This window comes from Phoxinus phoxinus (assembly GCF_949152265.1).
Source record: "Phoxinus phoxinus genome assembly, chromosome: 25".
In the NCBI taxonomy this organism is placed as follows: Eukaryota; Metazoa; Chordata; class Actinopteri; order Cypriniformes; family Leuciscidae; genus Phoxinus; species Phoxinus phoxinus.
The window spans coordinates 21,005,660-21,021,112 of NC_136900.1; the positions used below are offsets into that span (position 1 = coordinate 21,005,660).

Below are 15,453 nucleotides of genomic sequence, written 5' to 3' on the forward strand. Positions count from 1 at the left end.
AAAATACATGTGTTTTTAGCTTACCGAATGTAAATCATTTTGACCCTTAAAACACTTAAAGAAAGTGTTCATGTAAATGCATTCGCCAATTCAACTGATTAATTTTAGTAGCTGTTGTCCTGCCCGGCCCAATGAGAGTGAGTTATGATAGACGCCTCGCATGCGCCGCTGCTGCCAGTGTTGGTCTTATTAAAATTCAGATTGATTCAGAGTCTTTTGTTGATGCTGAGAGGAGCATGATGTCCATAATGTCTCAGCACAGGTTCTGTTTATGCAAGTGTATTCATGATCGATGGCTGGGGCAGGACACCCTCATCCTCACTCAACGTCATTGAGCTGTCGAGTGCAGCGCCGTCACGAACAACAAACGTCTCTGCCAGAGAGAGATGCAGGCCGTTACATTTTCATATGAAAGACAAGATTACTGAAACTCAAATCAAACTGAAAGCTATATAGAAGTATTTAAGAGAAACAAAAACGAATAAAAATGACAAAAGCGCATAACAAAAAAAATACTAAACCTTAAACTAAAAGTGAAATGAGAACTGAAAATATAAAAGGGAAGGCTAATTTAAAATATTGAAACTATTATAATACTGAATACTAAAATAACAGCGGATACAAGAAACTGAAGTGCTGATGCAATATCGTGACAAGGCATTCACCAAAAACAATTTTAGAAACGAACAAAAATGTAATGCATAAATAATCATGAATATCAGGTCACAGGATAGCGAATCATAATAGAGCTCATTTACATACAGAAATCATCAAAGGGTGGTAGTAAAAACATCTTTACCTGCAATGAATGTTTAGTCTAATTGTTACATATATATATATAAGGTACATTTTAAATTATTTTCACTATTCTTACTATGAGTTTGTGGCATGTCAACGCAGTCCATATGAGGGCGAACTTGCTTTGTGTACCTTTTTTATTCCAATTTACATCTAAATCGTTTTGTGCCCATGTATCTTGTGTATTATGCATGTCCGTTTGCCCATATCTTTTCCATTATCTTCGAGAATGGTTATGTGCAAGATATGAGAATTACATAGTTTCATGTGTATGCGTTCATGCCATAGGTTCATGCGCCTCAAGGAGAGAGAGAGAGAGAGAGAGAGAGAGAGAGAGAGAGAGAGAGAGAGAGAGAGAGAGAGAGAGAGAGAGAGAGAGAGAGAGAGAGAGAACAGTCAGCAGAAAACAGCAGACAGCTGAATACTGTCGTTATACTTTACACAGTGTTAATGCAACACCAGTGTAACACTGTTATTATTAAGTTATGCAATCTGAACACAGAAAAATTAAGAAAGAATTAAAGCTTGATATTTGACAGAGACACGCTGGACAATTAAGATTCATGAGCTCAAGTCTCACGGCGAGTCTGGTCCAGTTTTACACCACCCTGTGGTTGTTTCATGATATGTTCACAGCAGGACTTTTGATAAGACACCAGTGCACAGTTAGATTTACTCAGGGTTAGTTGCTGGAATATGTTTTTTTATATATATATATGATTATATTTTATTTATATATTTATTTCATTTTTTAATTTAAGGGATAGTTCACACAAAAATTTAAATTCTGTCATCATTCTCACCCTCGTGTCGTTCCAAAGCCGTGAGAGTTTTGTTAATCTTCTAAACAAAAATGATGTTTTTAATGAAATCTGAGATATTTCTGTCCCTCCATTGACCGCTACGCAACTACCACTTTGTCACTTCAAAAAGTTCATAAAGAGATCATAAAACTAACTCATATGAATTGAAAGGTTTAATCCAAATTTTCTGAAGAGACACGATCACTTTATATGATGAACAGATATAATTTCGGTTTAAACATTCATTAACTCGTCAGTTGTGGTAAACAGAGGATCAAGCATGTTCGCTTGACGTGCGAGAAGAACCAATGAGCTTCATTCTCGTGTTACGCATCACATTTGAGCTTCAGCAACAACCAATGAGGTTTGTTCTTGCGTTTCAAGCTAGTATTGTTGAGCTTCTGTTTATGTTCGCTGATCAGCGGGTGGTGATGGCGCAATGGATAAGACACATGCCTTTGGTGTGAGAGACCCGGGTTCGAATCCACTGTGAGACACCAATGTGTCCCTGAGCAAGACACTTAACCCCTAGTTGCTCCAGAGGCGTGCGACCTCTGATATATAGCAATTGTAGGTCGCTTTGGATAAAAGCGTCAGCTAAATGAATAAATGTAAAAATCAGTGTTTTTGTGAATAAAAGCCTAAAATAATATATATATAATAAATAACGTCGGCATGAAATGGAAGTTGCAATAGTTTTCTCTTCCTTATTGTGACATATATCCGAATGAAACGGCTTTTTGAACAAAAAACAAATGTAAATGTAAAACAAATTGATTGGATGGTTGTGGTTTGCTATTGGTGGATCTCATGTGAGTGACAGGTTGACCCCGCCCTCGCGTCAGTAAACACATCAGTGGAGAGAAGAGGTGCTAGAAGGAGGGAAAGTTATTTTGATTAAAGAGTACGAAGACACTTGAATTTTGTATTAAAAAAAATATATTATTAAAATAATGAAGTGCACAGATAAATCATTTATAATACATACTGTAATATTCAATAAAAAAACAAGATTTGTTCATTTTGATTTCATGGTGAATTTAGAATAATATATAATAATCCTGAAATGTTGGAAGAATATTGAGGGAGCTGAGTACACATTGCCATGCAGCAAAGCATGCTGGGAGTTCTCTCGGCAGATGGTACCAGTGTGAGAAGAGTCTAATTGATATGGGAAGCGAGTGGATGGTAAGAGGGGTCATGTGGAGATGGCTTTATTAAGAGCCAGGAGCACCTGATAGAAAGCCTTTGGCCCTCTCTCACAATCCCAGCCAAGCCAGAGAAAATCAACGTCAGACGCTATTGTCAATTCATGAAATATCAGGCAAATATGGAGATGATGTTCGCATTTGGCTGCATTGGTGTTTTCAGAAAACAATGAGCTGTTTATCAAAGCTGCCCATTATGTGTTAAGCCTGTTAACATTGGATCAGCTGTTTCAGTACAGAGATCAGCTATTTAAATATATTTAGATGCATCTATATTAGTATATATTACTATTTATCATTTTATTAATAATATTTAATATTAGAATGATTCCTGAAGGATCACGTGACACTGAAGACTGGAGGAATGATGCTGAAAATTCAGCTTCGGTCACAGGAATACATTACATTTTAAAATATATTCAAATAGAAAACAGTTATTTTAAATTGTAATATAAAAATTCACAATATTACTGTATATTTGATCAAATAAATGCAACCTTAGAGAGCATAAGACTTTCAAAAACATTGAGAAAATAGAATCGACCCCAGACTTTTGACCGATGGTGTGTGAATGTACAGTACATAAGCCATGTTAATATCATGCTGCTTTTTTTTTTGTTAGTGTTTGCTCAGAAAGGATTTGAGCGCTTCAGAGGACCTACCAAAGAAAAGTACGTGACTTTGCTCTTTTCTCTTGTGTAGCGTACGTGCTGCAGGTGAAGGTGGAGATGGAGATGGAGATCCAGCAGTACGAGAAGACCAAAGCTATGAGAGAGGAACAGCTGGAGAGACTCACACAGATCTGTCAGGAGCAGGCCGTGAGTGACCATCAACTGATGCTTCCTGCTACGACCTTTCCTCCACCAAAATAACACAAAAAGCACTTATATTAGGCCAGTGACACTTACTTTGGCAGCAACATTAGGAATACAGCTCGATTATTAAATGTTTTAGTAATTGCCAGTACTAAAAACACTTACAGGTGAAACCAGGAAATTAGAATATCGTGCAAAATTTCAGTAATTCAACTTAAAAGGTGAAACTAATATATTATATAGACTCATTATATGCAAAGTGAGATATTTCAAGCCTTTATTTGTTATAATTTTGATAATTATGGCTTACAGTTTATGAAAACTTTTCACAATATTCTTTTATTTTGAATTTGGGGTTTTCATAAGCTGTACGCCATAATCGTCAAAATTATAACAAATAAAGGCTTGAAATATCTCACTTTGCATATAATGAGTCTATAAAATACATTAGTTTCACCTTTTAAGTTGAATTGCTGAAATAAATTAACTTTTGCACAATATTCTAATTTCTCAAGTTTCACTTGCTGCCCACTTCACTAGTTCTTTAGGTCCTTCTTATCTTAGGCCCTGTTTGAACCTGGTATTGAGATGCATTTGGTGGATCGGAATGGGATCACAAGTGGACGGCAGTAAATGCAGGTGTAAACGGGTTCTAAAACGTTTTGAGTTTGACCACTTTTGACCACTTCTAGAAGTAGTAAAACGCATTCGACCGGATTGCTTTCGTAGTGTAGCTCAACGCTCAAAGACCACCTACTCTCGACCTACTGACCTAACACGGACACATTATGGGAAGCGTGCAAGCCAGACGGGATTTCAACTTTGTCGGCTGAAGACCCAAGTTTGGTCTGAAGATGAAAAACGTACCAAGCACAAATTATGTTCTCTCACCATTCCTGATGTCTAACACACAGCGTTCGGCTGGTCTTGCGGCTGTCAAACGAAAGATGATGCTCTGTGTGTTTTTCCGTCGTCTCCGGGCACGTTCATGTAAATTGCACAAGCTTATTTTGTTCATTAGATAGAAAGATCTGAAAAAGCCCATACATTTACCCTCCCATAGACCGACCCCTCGACGAAATCAGGACAGAAGTGGTCAAAAGTGGACAAAAGAGACGCATTAAAACACCAGGTGTAATGTGTGTCTCCCTCTTCTACTTGTGATCCGATCAACCAGAACACATCTTAATACCAGGTGTAAATAGAGCAAAAGATTGGTGCTGGGACGACGTATTTTGGTGCCCAAAACATGGAAATGAGTTCGTATTTTATAATTTACGGTTCCATCGTCCCAAAGTCAATGTTTCTTTTTAAAGCTTTTACTCGTCTTGTTAACAAGGTTGTCAGGGACATTAAAAATCATCAGTTGAACAGGTAAACTCATCTATTTACTAGTCCGCTTTCAAAGCCTCGTTGTGTTTATAATCACGCTCTTGCAAACTAACTCAAACTTTTAGGAGAATTTTTTTTTAAACGAACACTGAAACAGTTGTGGAAGCTTAATGGTGACATTGAAGTCATGTGACCGTAGCGTAGTTTGTTTATAGCCCACGTTTAGCTATTGAAGTCTGCCGATTGTGTTTAGGCTTCAAAATTCATAAAGGTTGTGGTCGTTTGTGAAGACTTTCTTGATGAACAAAAGGTGTAAGTATCTTGTTAGTCACAGACCTTGTGTTCTGCGATAGTCCATAATAATAATTGGGATCCAGTGTGATGCTAACTTCGTTGGCCTACAAAAATACGCCATCACAAGTTTTCTCCCCTCTCTAAAATTAATGTTGCTTTAGTCATCATTGTGTGTTTGACCAGCAGATGGCGGCACTCTGACACGCAACCAAATTACACTTCAATTTCATCTGCTCAGTAAGACAGCTCCTGTAATTAAAATATATGCGTTTTGATGGATCAGATTAAGACATTTTATTGCATTTGAACCATTTTAGGATCACTTTAGGAGTGATTTTTTTTATTTTTCTGTCTAGCATTATATGCCACTGAAGTCGATAGACTCTGATCGATGTGAATTGTGTCTCAACAGCACAATGCATCCTGAATATCTCATATTTTTACCAAGCTCATGCTTTATTTCTGATCGGGTCTCTGCGGATGATGCAAGCTCCCGTTTCAAGCTGCAATCCCAACCCAGTGTATTACATAAAGCGGTCACGTGACCCGTCCAGCCTGTCCGGGGTCCACCAGACAGATAACACAGACAGCGATCAATGCACACCACTGAATACACAATATACCCTAGATGTGTTTCTGTTGTTTCTTCTGCTTGGGCATGAAGGCAGATAAGACTGTGCTAGTAATGTCTGGAAAAGTGTGTTGGGAACTGATCTAAGGCCTGTCGATATCAGCGCAGTGGCCCTGAGAACAGTAGAGGTCATTGATTATGTCGAGTGTGTGGACGTTGATTCAACAAATAATAATAATACATTTTATTTATAGGTGCCCAAAGTATAGTCACAAAAAAATACAGTAAATCCATGGAAAATCAATTTCATTTTAATTTAATTTAATTACAACTCTTCTCTCTTATCAGGAATGATAATTGGGAAAACCTATACTTACCCATAGCTATAATTTATAGTTAACTTCTCAACGTATAGGTTTTTCCAGTGGTGATTCCTGATATTTAGAGAGAAAGGTGGCAGATAAATTAGATTTCATAAAGGTAAACATAAAAACAACATAAAATAAATAATAAATTAAATATTTGAATTTTTTATACTATTTGTTGATCACTAATTAAATATGCCAAATTTTGCCTTTGGACAAAATGTCAGATTTCCTTGTTTCCATTGAAGTCAGATTTATTTTAGTCATTCATATTTTTTTTATATTAATATTATATTACTTTAAATTTAGTGAGGTTTCCTGACAATATTTTTTTCCAACCTTAAGATCTGTTAATAAGCCTATAATACTGATATAAATGAATATTTAAAAAATGTGTTTAGATATTTAAATATTGAAAACAATATTTTTAAAGGGGTTATAGGATGCAATTCAATGTTTTCCTTGTCCTTTAGTAATTTATGTATGTTTTTGTGCATGTATAACATCTGCAAAGTTGCAAAGCCCATAGTCTCATGAAGAGATTTATTCTATCTAACAGAGAACACTGATCCAGACCGGCCTCAAACGCCTCGATCCAAGTCCAGATATTCCTCAAACGTCCACGTCACAATGTGAAATATTAGCATAATGCTGCCCTCGCGTGAAGAGAGAAGACGAGGCTTCAGTGAAATGAATTGTCGTAATGTTGCGGAGACGCTGTGTGTTTGGATGCGAAAGCAAAACCTTCCGAAAGCAGATGAAATTAGGAATCAGAGGTTAAGGTTCATTTATAAAGCAGTACAACCCAAATGTTTTACGAAGGAATGCTTCCTGAATCGGGGAGAGCACAAAGCTAAATGTAAAGTCTATGAACTGTGAAACGTAAAGTTGGCTCCGATCGATCGGCTTGATCCTCCGCATTTTCAGAATCCGACTCTGGCTCGAACTGATACGGTAAAACCAACTACATTATTATTAACTGTGTGTTTAAAAAGCTCGCGAAGAATCTGAAGCTCGCGATTGTGGTTAGGGGCGTTACATTTCCGACACGCGCTTGAGGTGTTTGGCCAATCACAGCGCACTGGGTCAGCTGGCCAATCAGAGCACTCTGAGCTTTTCAGAAGAAGCGGCTTTGTAGAAAGCAGCACGTTTCAGACAGACTGGGAATAGAGGAGCTGCAATAATGTACAGTATGTGAAAAATAATGTTTTTTTATTTATTTATTGGGTGAATAGGTTAACATGCTTTAATCAACTTTTTAAATGGCATCATATGACCCCTTTAAAAAAAATGCATTGGCAAAGCCATCTACAAATTCTAAAGTTGACACAATTGTGGTTAACAGCAATAAAACTAATACAGACAAGTCGAATGAAACAAAACAGAAGTTGCGATAGTCTTTTCTTCCCTATTGTGACGTATCTGAGTGAAACTGCTTCTGGAATAAAAAGAAATGTTGGGCGGGACTTGATTTTATCCATCAGGAAGTGATTGGATGGTTGTGGTTTGCTATTGGTGGACCTCATGTGAGTGACAGGTTGACCCCGCCCTCGCGTCAGTAAACATCATCAGAGAAGAGATGTTGCTGCTAGAGGGAGGGGAAGTTATTTTGATTTAAGATTCCAAAGGCAAATTAATAAATAAAAAAATAATGATGTGCACAGATAAATCATTTCTAATAAATTCTGTAATAAGAATTGTCTATTTTGATTTGGCCGGTATATGAGTCCGTCTCTGTTCCTGTCGTCGTCAGTTTGAGATCCGGCAGTTGAGGGCTCATCTGGCGCAGCAGGATTTGGATCTGGCCGCTGAGCGAGAGGCTGCCATGCAGATCCATCACGTGTGGGGGAAACAGAGCAGCAGCTTCCAGGAGATAGACGGCCTGGGTCCCGCAGGATCTGACAAACACTCCAGAGATCCCAGACCTGCTCCAGGTACCAGTCCGGTCCGGTCCCTGTGTTCCTGCTCTCACAACCGAAATCTAGTGACCTTTATACATGTGCCTCTCTCGTCACTTTCAGTACAGTACTGTATCAATTACATAACTTGTATGATTCTTCTGTAGATAGATAGATAGATAGATAGATAGATAGATAGATAGATAGATAGATAGATAGATAGATAGATAGATGGATGGATGGATGGATGGATGGATGGATGGATGGATGGACGGATGGACGGACAGACGGACGGAAAGACAGACAGACAGACAGATAGTAGATAGATAGATAGATAGATAGATAGATAGATAGATAGATAGATAGATAGATAGATAGATAGATAGATACACAGACACACAGACACACAGACAGATAGATAGATAGATAGATAGATAGATAGATAGATAGATAGATAGATAGATACACAGACACACAGACAGATAGTAGATAGATAGATAGATAGATAGATAGATAGATAGATAGATAGATAGATAGATAGATAGATAGATAGATAGATAGATAGATAGATAGATAGATACACAGACACACAGACAGATAGACAGACAGACAGATATATAGATAGTTAGATAAATAGTGCAAAATGTAGTTTCTGTGCCAGTAATAAATATTTGTAACTGGTCATTTTTCTCAGTTCACTCCCCTTTATTTAGCGTGTAACAGAGAATGAGAATACTCGATTTAATGGCTGAAGTTTAGTGATTCTCCCGCATTAAATCAGCCGGCCTTTAAACACAGACTACAACATCCACTCAGTATTTACTGTGACAGTACGAGCAGGACAGATCGTATGATATCCCATTATAACAGACCGCTATAATGTTCCCCGCATTATGTCAGGTCACATCGGGATCTGTTTGGCAGGAGTACAGCTGTTATACACACACACACACACACACACACACACACACACACACACACACACACAGGCTGCTCTGTGCATTGGGCCTTGTTCCTCCTGAAAGAGTATTCAACTATGGCACAAACATCTGTTCCTTTAACCTGAAAAACCCCTCAATGGTCTTCGTGCAAGCCACACTTCATCCCCCAGAGGACTGTGGGAAATGTGGGCACCAGGAGCCCGCCCGTGGCTCTTTCCTCTAAACGGCACATGGACAGAGACGCTGTCAAAAGCAGAGGCCGACCCCTGGAGACGGAAGAGCGGAGGAGAGGAGAGAGTGACGCTTGCCTGAGGGCTCCTTTCTTAGCGCCCGTATTTTACATTCGGCGCCTCAAAGACAGGAATTAGACGCGTTTAAGCACCGAAGACAAAGACGCAAAAAATATAGGAGCTGCTGAGTGATCTCATTTTTTTAAAGAGCTGCTTTTTGAAGTTGTGGCCGGCTACCTTTCAGAGTTCAGCGAGAGCGAGGTCTCTTTTATCTCCGCCGTGGTTCAGACGAGGATTTACTGCGCCGAGAGACACTGCGTGATCATGTTGAATCATCGCTCTCAAAAGTCTGCTTAGTTTCAGGAACCGGATTCCTGAAATACTGGATGGAGACACCAAAAATAAATAAAAAACGACTTCATAAAATGATTAAGATTTGAGAGGAAGCCTGAAACACTGTTTCGTATCAAACATTTTGTGACATTTTTAAAACAAGAAAAAACGAACGCTTAGAAAAATAAACTTGACTGAAAATATGAAGTCTTCACATTTTTCTTCCTACTTGAATGCATCTTGTTTTAATGATGTCTGGATATTTTACGAAAAAAAATTACGATGTTTTTTTTTTTTTGCAGTGCAGGACATGAAGACTGACCTCACACACATATTCTAGTCTGGTGTAAATCAAAATGGTATTTTGGCAAAAGCAATGATTACAATTGTGCATTTTTTTGAAGAATATGGTTTCATATTAACTCTTTATTTTCCTTCCCGGAAGAAGTAAAAAAAGTGTGTGTGTGGTCGTCTTCGTCCTCATGTGTTATTTATTTGGCTGGGATTGTCTTCCTGGTGTTTTAGCCGGCTCCCCATCTCCTCCCGAGCCTCCGTTTGATGAATATTTTAAACAGGAAAAATGAATTTAAAAAGGCGCTGCGAGTTGGGTCTCGTCTCCAGAGATGTGCGGATGGCACTTAGAGTGCAGTCGACTCCTCGCTCTGCCAGGCGGATCATAAGAGCTTCTGCCCGGCCGATGACCTCCGCCACATCGCACACACTCTTTTTGGGTCAGGAGGCCAAGCAGCGGACAAGCATGGCCAGAATCAGAACGTTAATGCATCGCTGACACTGTAGCACGCTTCACTACATAGTTATAAATACTAGTTTAAGCGCCATTATAAAGCTGTGAAATGAGAAAAATGATCAGAAAACCTTTCAAATTTATTTGGCTTCTATTTTGTTTTAAACTAGGGATAAGAGCTTATTAGGTTTGTTGGTTTTGGGATCATCAGATCACATGACGGACTTACATTTGTTCTGTTTCAGAGAGTGTTCATGATGATATGAATAACTACATCAGTCAGTATTACAGTGAGCCAAGTAGCGGTAAGACTAAAGTTATTTATTGCCTTTTTATTGTATTTTGATTATATATGTTTACATTGTGATTCTTTTCGAGTATACTGTGTTCTATTATATATATATATATATATATATATATATATATATATATATATATATATATATATATATATATAATTTTTAGGTTTGATCTATGCAAATAATTTTTGCATGTCAATTGCATGCATTTACTGGCATACCGATTTCACCAAGTGCAACGTGTTCATGGATTAACATTTTTGTTGATCCTGGAACAACATTCCAATCAACCAATCATATTTTTATAGTTCATGTCAAGTTTAGGCTTTCAACCAGGGTTAGGTGCTTCTATAACAGTTATTCACCTATCATTTCCCTCTGATTTTAGGATAAGTTATGGGTAGAGTTAGGTTTAGGGGTAGGGAAGTACCCGTTTTTTGTACCCGAACTCCTTTTGGGGGAACTAAATGAGCTTCAGAGTAGGGTCTAAACCAGCACTGTAGGATCTACCAGTGACGTTAATGTATGCTGATTGGCTAAACGCATGCAAAACGCCAGCACCCGCCATTTAAAAAAAAAAAGCTGTGGAAACCTAAATATTTACTCCACTAACTAACTCTACGAACATGGAAAACAGTGATAGATGGACCTCTCAACCTTTACGCTATGGAGAAAATCCAATGCAACTTTGAAGGGACCAAGCCAAACATGTATTTCTGCTCAGTTAGCAACATTAGGCATCAACTAGGCAAAAGCTATAATACTTTTTCATACTTTTTAATAATTCTTAACATATTGTCTACTTTCTATGTATAACAGTTGTATCTAATAACGTATTAGACATGACTGTTACACAGATCGTAAACTAATGAAGACGGAGAATGGGAGCGCTGTGTGTTCAGGCTCTGGCGTTCTTAGCGCCTTCAACATAAATTTAGGTTTTAATAAATTTAAATAAAAAATAGGTTTACGTCACTTCAGAGTTCCTACTGGCGGTGAGAATGCAACCAGGAAAATGGCTCTAGGGGAACATTTAGTTCTTGAGGAACCGCCCTGGTGGCTAGTTCCTACAACTACCTGGTGCGAAAGCCCCTGGTTAGGATTACATTTTTGGACAGGAATGTTGTCCCAGGACCCAGGAACGTGTCTAACTCGGCAAAATCAGGACGTGCATTCACCATTTCCTGCATGAATTAGTGGTCAAATTAGTGGTCAACTGATTTTTTCAATGGACAGTGACAACATTTGGATAGCAATGTGGCTCATGGCCCATAAAATGTTGAAATATACAATATATATAATTAAACACAAGTATGCAAGAACATAATTTAAAAAGTTAAACATGAGATAACTGAAACTAAACATTTGTACAAATTTTATTTGAAATGCCAAACGGTCTGGCTGATATATCAGTTGACCACTGTCAATGATGCTTAAATATTTAGGATGGCACTCATTCTCTAAGTTATGCAATCTGTTGTACATACAGACATCGGAGTGCCCGACCCTGGTGCTCGTGTCATAACCACAGCAGCCATCGATGTCCACCTTCCCACCAACCCCAACCAGTTGCCTTCCCTCGTCAGTGCAGACGGCCCGGGAAGTGGTCAAGGGCGCACGGGCAGCTCTGTAAGCGAAGCATCCAGCACGACCATGTCCCGGTCGAGCTGCAGCTTCACGGCCCGGCAGCACAGCATCAGCAGCCACACGCTGGGCTCCACAACTGACTGCAGCTCTACCGTACGGGAGGCCTCCACCTCCGACTACAGTGGCCAGCGCTGCTGCCCTCCTCCATACTGCAGCCCTTTGACCCTCGGGACGCAACCGGGCGTCCACGACCCCAGAGCGGTGGTCAAAGAGCTGCTCTCTTCCTTGTCCGAGGACTCCTGCCTAGCGCAGAAAGGCAGGGTGGACCCGGTCAACCTTAAATTGCCCAGTCCGGCAGGGTCAGTGAAGGCCAGTCCGGAACTGGAGCACAGGGTGAACATATACAACAGGAGAAACCAGGAAAGTCTGGGTGTGTTCCAGACCAAGCCACTAATTCACCTGCAGGGGACCGAGCCATCTCTGGAGGAGAAGTACAGGCTTATGGAGCCGGCAGATACTCCACTGAGCCATATACCAGACACATAGAGCATGACGTGTGGGACAGTAACCACCAACACCAGCTGAAGCAGCCTCTCTCTTGGCCTCTCTCTCTATATCACTTACTCATTGGCTGTGTCCGAAAACTGAAAATGGTGCCTTCACTGGCAGTATCTGAGGTAGGATGGCATATCCGGTTCCAGTGTTTGTGGAACATCCGGTCTACCGAAAGAGTGTGACTAGACTAGACTGGTAATTGCTGAATCAATGTAAATGACTCAGGACCAACTCTACTGCTGGAGAGTCTCCTTCATACAGAGTTTGATTCCAAATCTGCTCCAACACCCCTTCCTGTAGTTTTCAAGTAATCCAGAAAAGATTGGTTTGGTTGGTTCTTTAGTGTTCGATAAGGGTTGGAGGGAGCTAAACCCTGCATGAAGGTAATTCTCCAGGAGCGAGATTGGACACCCCTGCTTCTTTTCACCAGATTCATGTCCCGTCGTGTGGTGGAATGCGCTGCACGACTTAAGATCTGAACAGATTTTAAAACGCTACGGGCCAGATTTACTAGAAGCTTGCGTCAGCACAAACCTTCTTTTGGCATTAAAAAACTACTGTCCGGATTTACTAAAGACACGCAGTGAAAAATTAGCGCTGAAAAGGCGTGAACAGTTGTTTTTGTGGCTGGCCTTATTGCATATGCATTTGTTGGAGTTTTCCTTTCACATGCAAAATTTATGGGAGGAGAGTATTTCAATTAATCATACAAGGTGATTTACTAAGGTTTGCGCTCGTCAATTTACTGGTATTTGCGCCATTTACCGCCCCAAAAAGCACGTCTTAAACCAGACACTAATTTGTGCTGCTCTTTGTAGATTGTGTTGGTCATTATGGAAATTATCCAACTCTATGTTCTTTAATGTGCGCGTCGTCAGTCGATCACGCGCAGAACTTTCCACTCCCATCGGTGCTTTTATGGGATTGCGCTCTCACGCTAATCTGGCCCTAAGTATCAATCACTTGGCTTTGTAAATATTTTCAGGAAAATAAACTCTGCATCATATACTGAGGATCAAACTGATCACACACAAACTGACTTTCTGCAACTTGCTTTGACGACTCCAGAATGGAAATCGGGGGGCAAATTGATCAGTTTCATGGCAGTTTGGAAAATGTAATTGTATTTGAACAGTCTGAGTTGTCCAAGGTTCCTCAAATCTGGCCCTGTGTCAACTCTAATCAAAAGACACTTTTCCGTCAAGCTGAATGGTTCTAAGAACGGTAAGGAACAGTTACGATTATATTTCCACTTTAGCTTGGTTTGGCACGGCACAATTACCAACTGTTCTTGTCCCGGGATTCTCAGCATGGTTAGCCAACCGTGCTGGTAGAATGTGTGTAGTGATGGCACCACTCAGGATTGGTCACTTGTCTGTTGCCTGTCTACCAGTTTCTCTGTACCTAGCCAAACACGCTTAAGTAAACACAAGTTAATAATAGAAATATCTGATCATTCTCCATAACGGGGTTGCTATTTACATCTCATACCATATGTAAACTTTTGTGTTACGAAGGCAATGACTGATGCATTTGTATTACATTCCATAGAGCCCCAGAATGGAAAAATTAAACCATATCCATACCGGCTGGGCCGGATCGGCACGGATTGGAATGGTTAAGCAAGAAGAAAAGTTTGGGCTGATGGTGGAAAAAGTGGCTAAAGACACAAGCTAAACAAGGTCTTCAAAGTTATTAGAAAAAAAAAATCCTGGTAGCTCGGTTTGAGCTAAACTCATTTAGTTTAGGATTTGAGGAACCCTGAAGAATTAGGGTGTATCTTCGTACAAACATTGAGTGATTGGGCAGGAGTTGTTTTTTGTTTCGGACACAGCCAATTTGTCTTTCTCTCTGTGTTGAACAGCACTATACTCCCAGGTTTCATGTTCTCAGAAAGAGGCACAGGAAGTGACATGAGTATAATGCCCTCTGCTACCCACCTCATGCAATGTTCCTCCTTACAGATGCACATTTCTCTGTCTCTCCCTCTCCAAGAGCACTCAAAGTGTGTCACTCCTGCCGAAATTGCACAACCTTCCAAGGAGTCAGGGAGAGGTACTTCGGGAGCCATCATTGGAAGATTCTTCAGGAATTTCAGTGTGTCTGTTGGGCGAGTGGTGTATGAAACCAGCAAAGACACTCTTTTAGACGGTAGACCAATGTCAGAGTGTGGCTGGAAGACTTGTGTTCTCATTCAGGGTGGCGTGGGAGGGAGTTTTTATTTGTCGATTTGTTTATTTGTACGAAATGTAACTGACACACAATGTACAGTCCTTTTCTCCCCCAATGCTGCAGGGTTACATTTGATTCAAGTTCAAATGTGTCAAGCTGTGTGATTCAGCCAAATTTCTTACCTTTGCCTTTCTTACATTACTGATGCTGATGTTTGTATTCAAATTCTATGCGAGGAAAAAAAAAAGAAAAGTGCTAAACAAGTATTTTTAAAACCGAGAGAAAACGATAAGCGAACATTTCAGGTATACAGTATTAGAAGATTTTTATGAGAAATTATGGTTAGAATGTTGTCATAACCCCAAACCTTTACCCCCATCCCAACAGCATGAGCCTTTGAAAAGATCTATCTGCTTTCTGACTGAGGCAAATTAATCCTGTGTTATCGACAAGGGATTTTATAAACTGATAATGGGAGAGATTGTCAAGCAATTAAAAGTTGGTTAA

The 15,453-nt window shown here is 39.6% G+C and overlaps 1 protein-coding gene across 3 annotated transcripts in view; it reads left to right on the forward strand.

The window, feature by feature from the left end:
* Positions 1 to 15,451, forward strand: part of tmem266 (transmembrane protein 266) — a 73,189-nt gene extending 57,738 nt beyond the window's left edge. For all 3 annotated transcript variants that reach the window (XM_079604111.1, XM_079604110.1, XM_079604112.1), the window contains 4 exons: positions 3,512 to 3,627; positions 7,940 to 8,120; positions 10,579 to 10,638; positions 12,122 to 15,451. In XM_079604111.1, the coding sequence (XP_079460237.1) occupies positions 3,512 to 3,627; positions 7,940 to 8,120; positions 10,579 to 10,638; positions 12,122 to 12,765 (1,001 nt within the window). In that variant the 3' untranslated portion in view covers positions 12,766 to 15,451. The remainder of the gene's footprint in view (positions 1 to 3,511; positions 3,628 to 7,939; positions 8,121 to 10,578; positions 10,639 to 12,121) is intronic.
* The last annotated feature ends 2 nt before the right edge of the window (positions 15,452 to 15,453 follow it).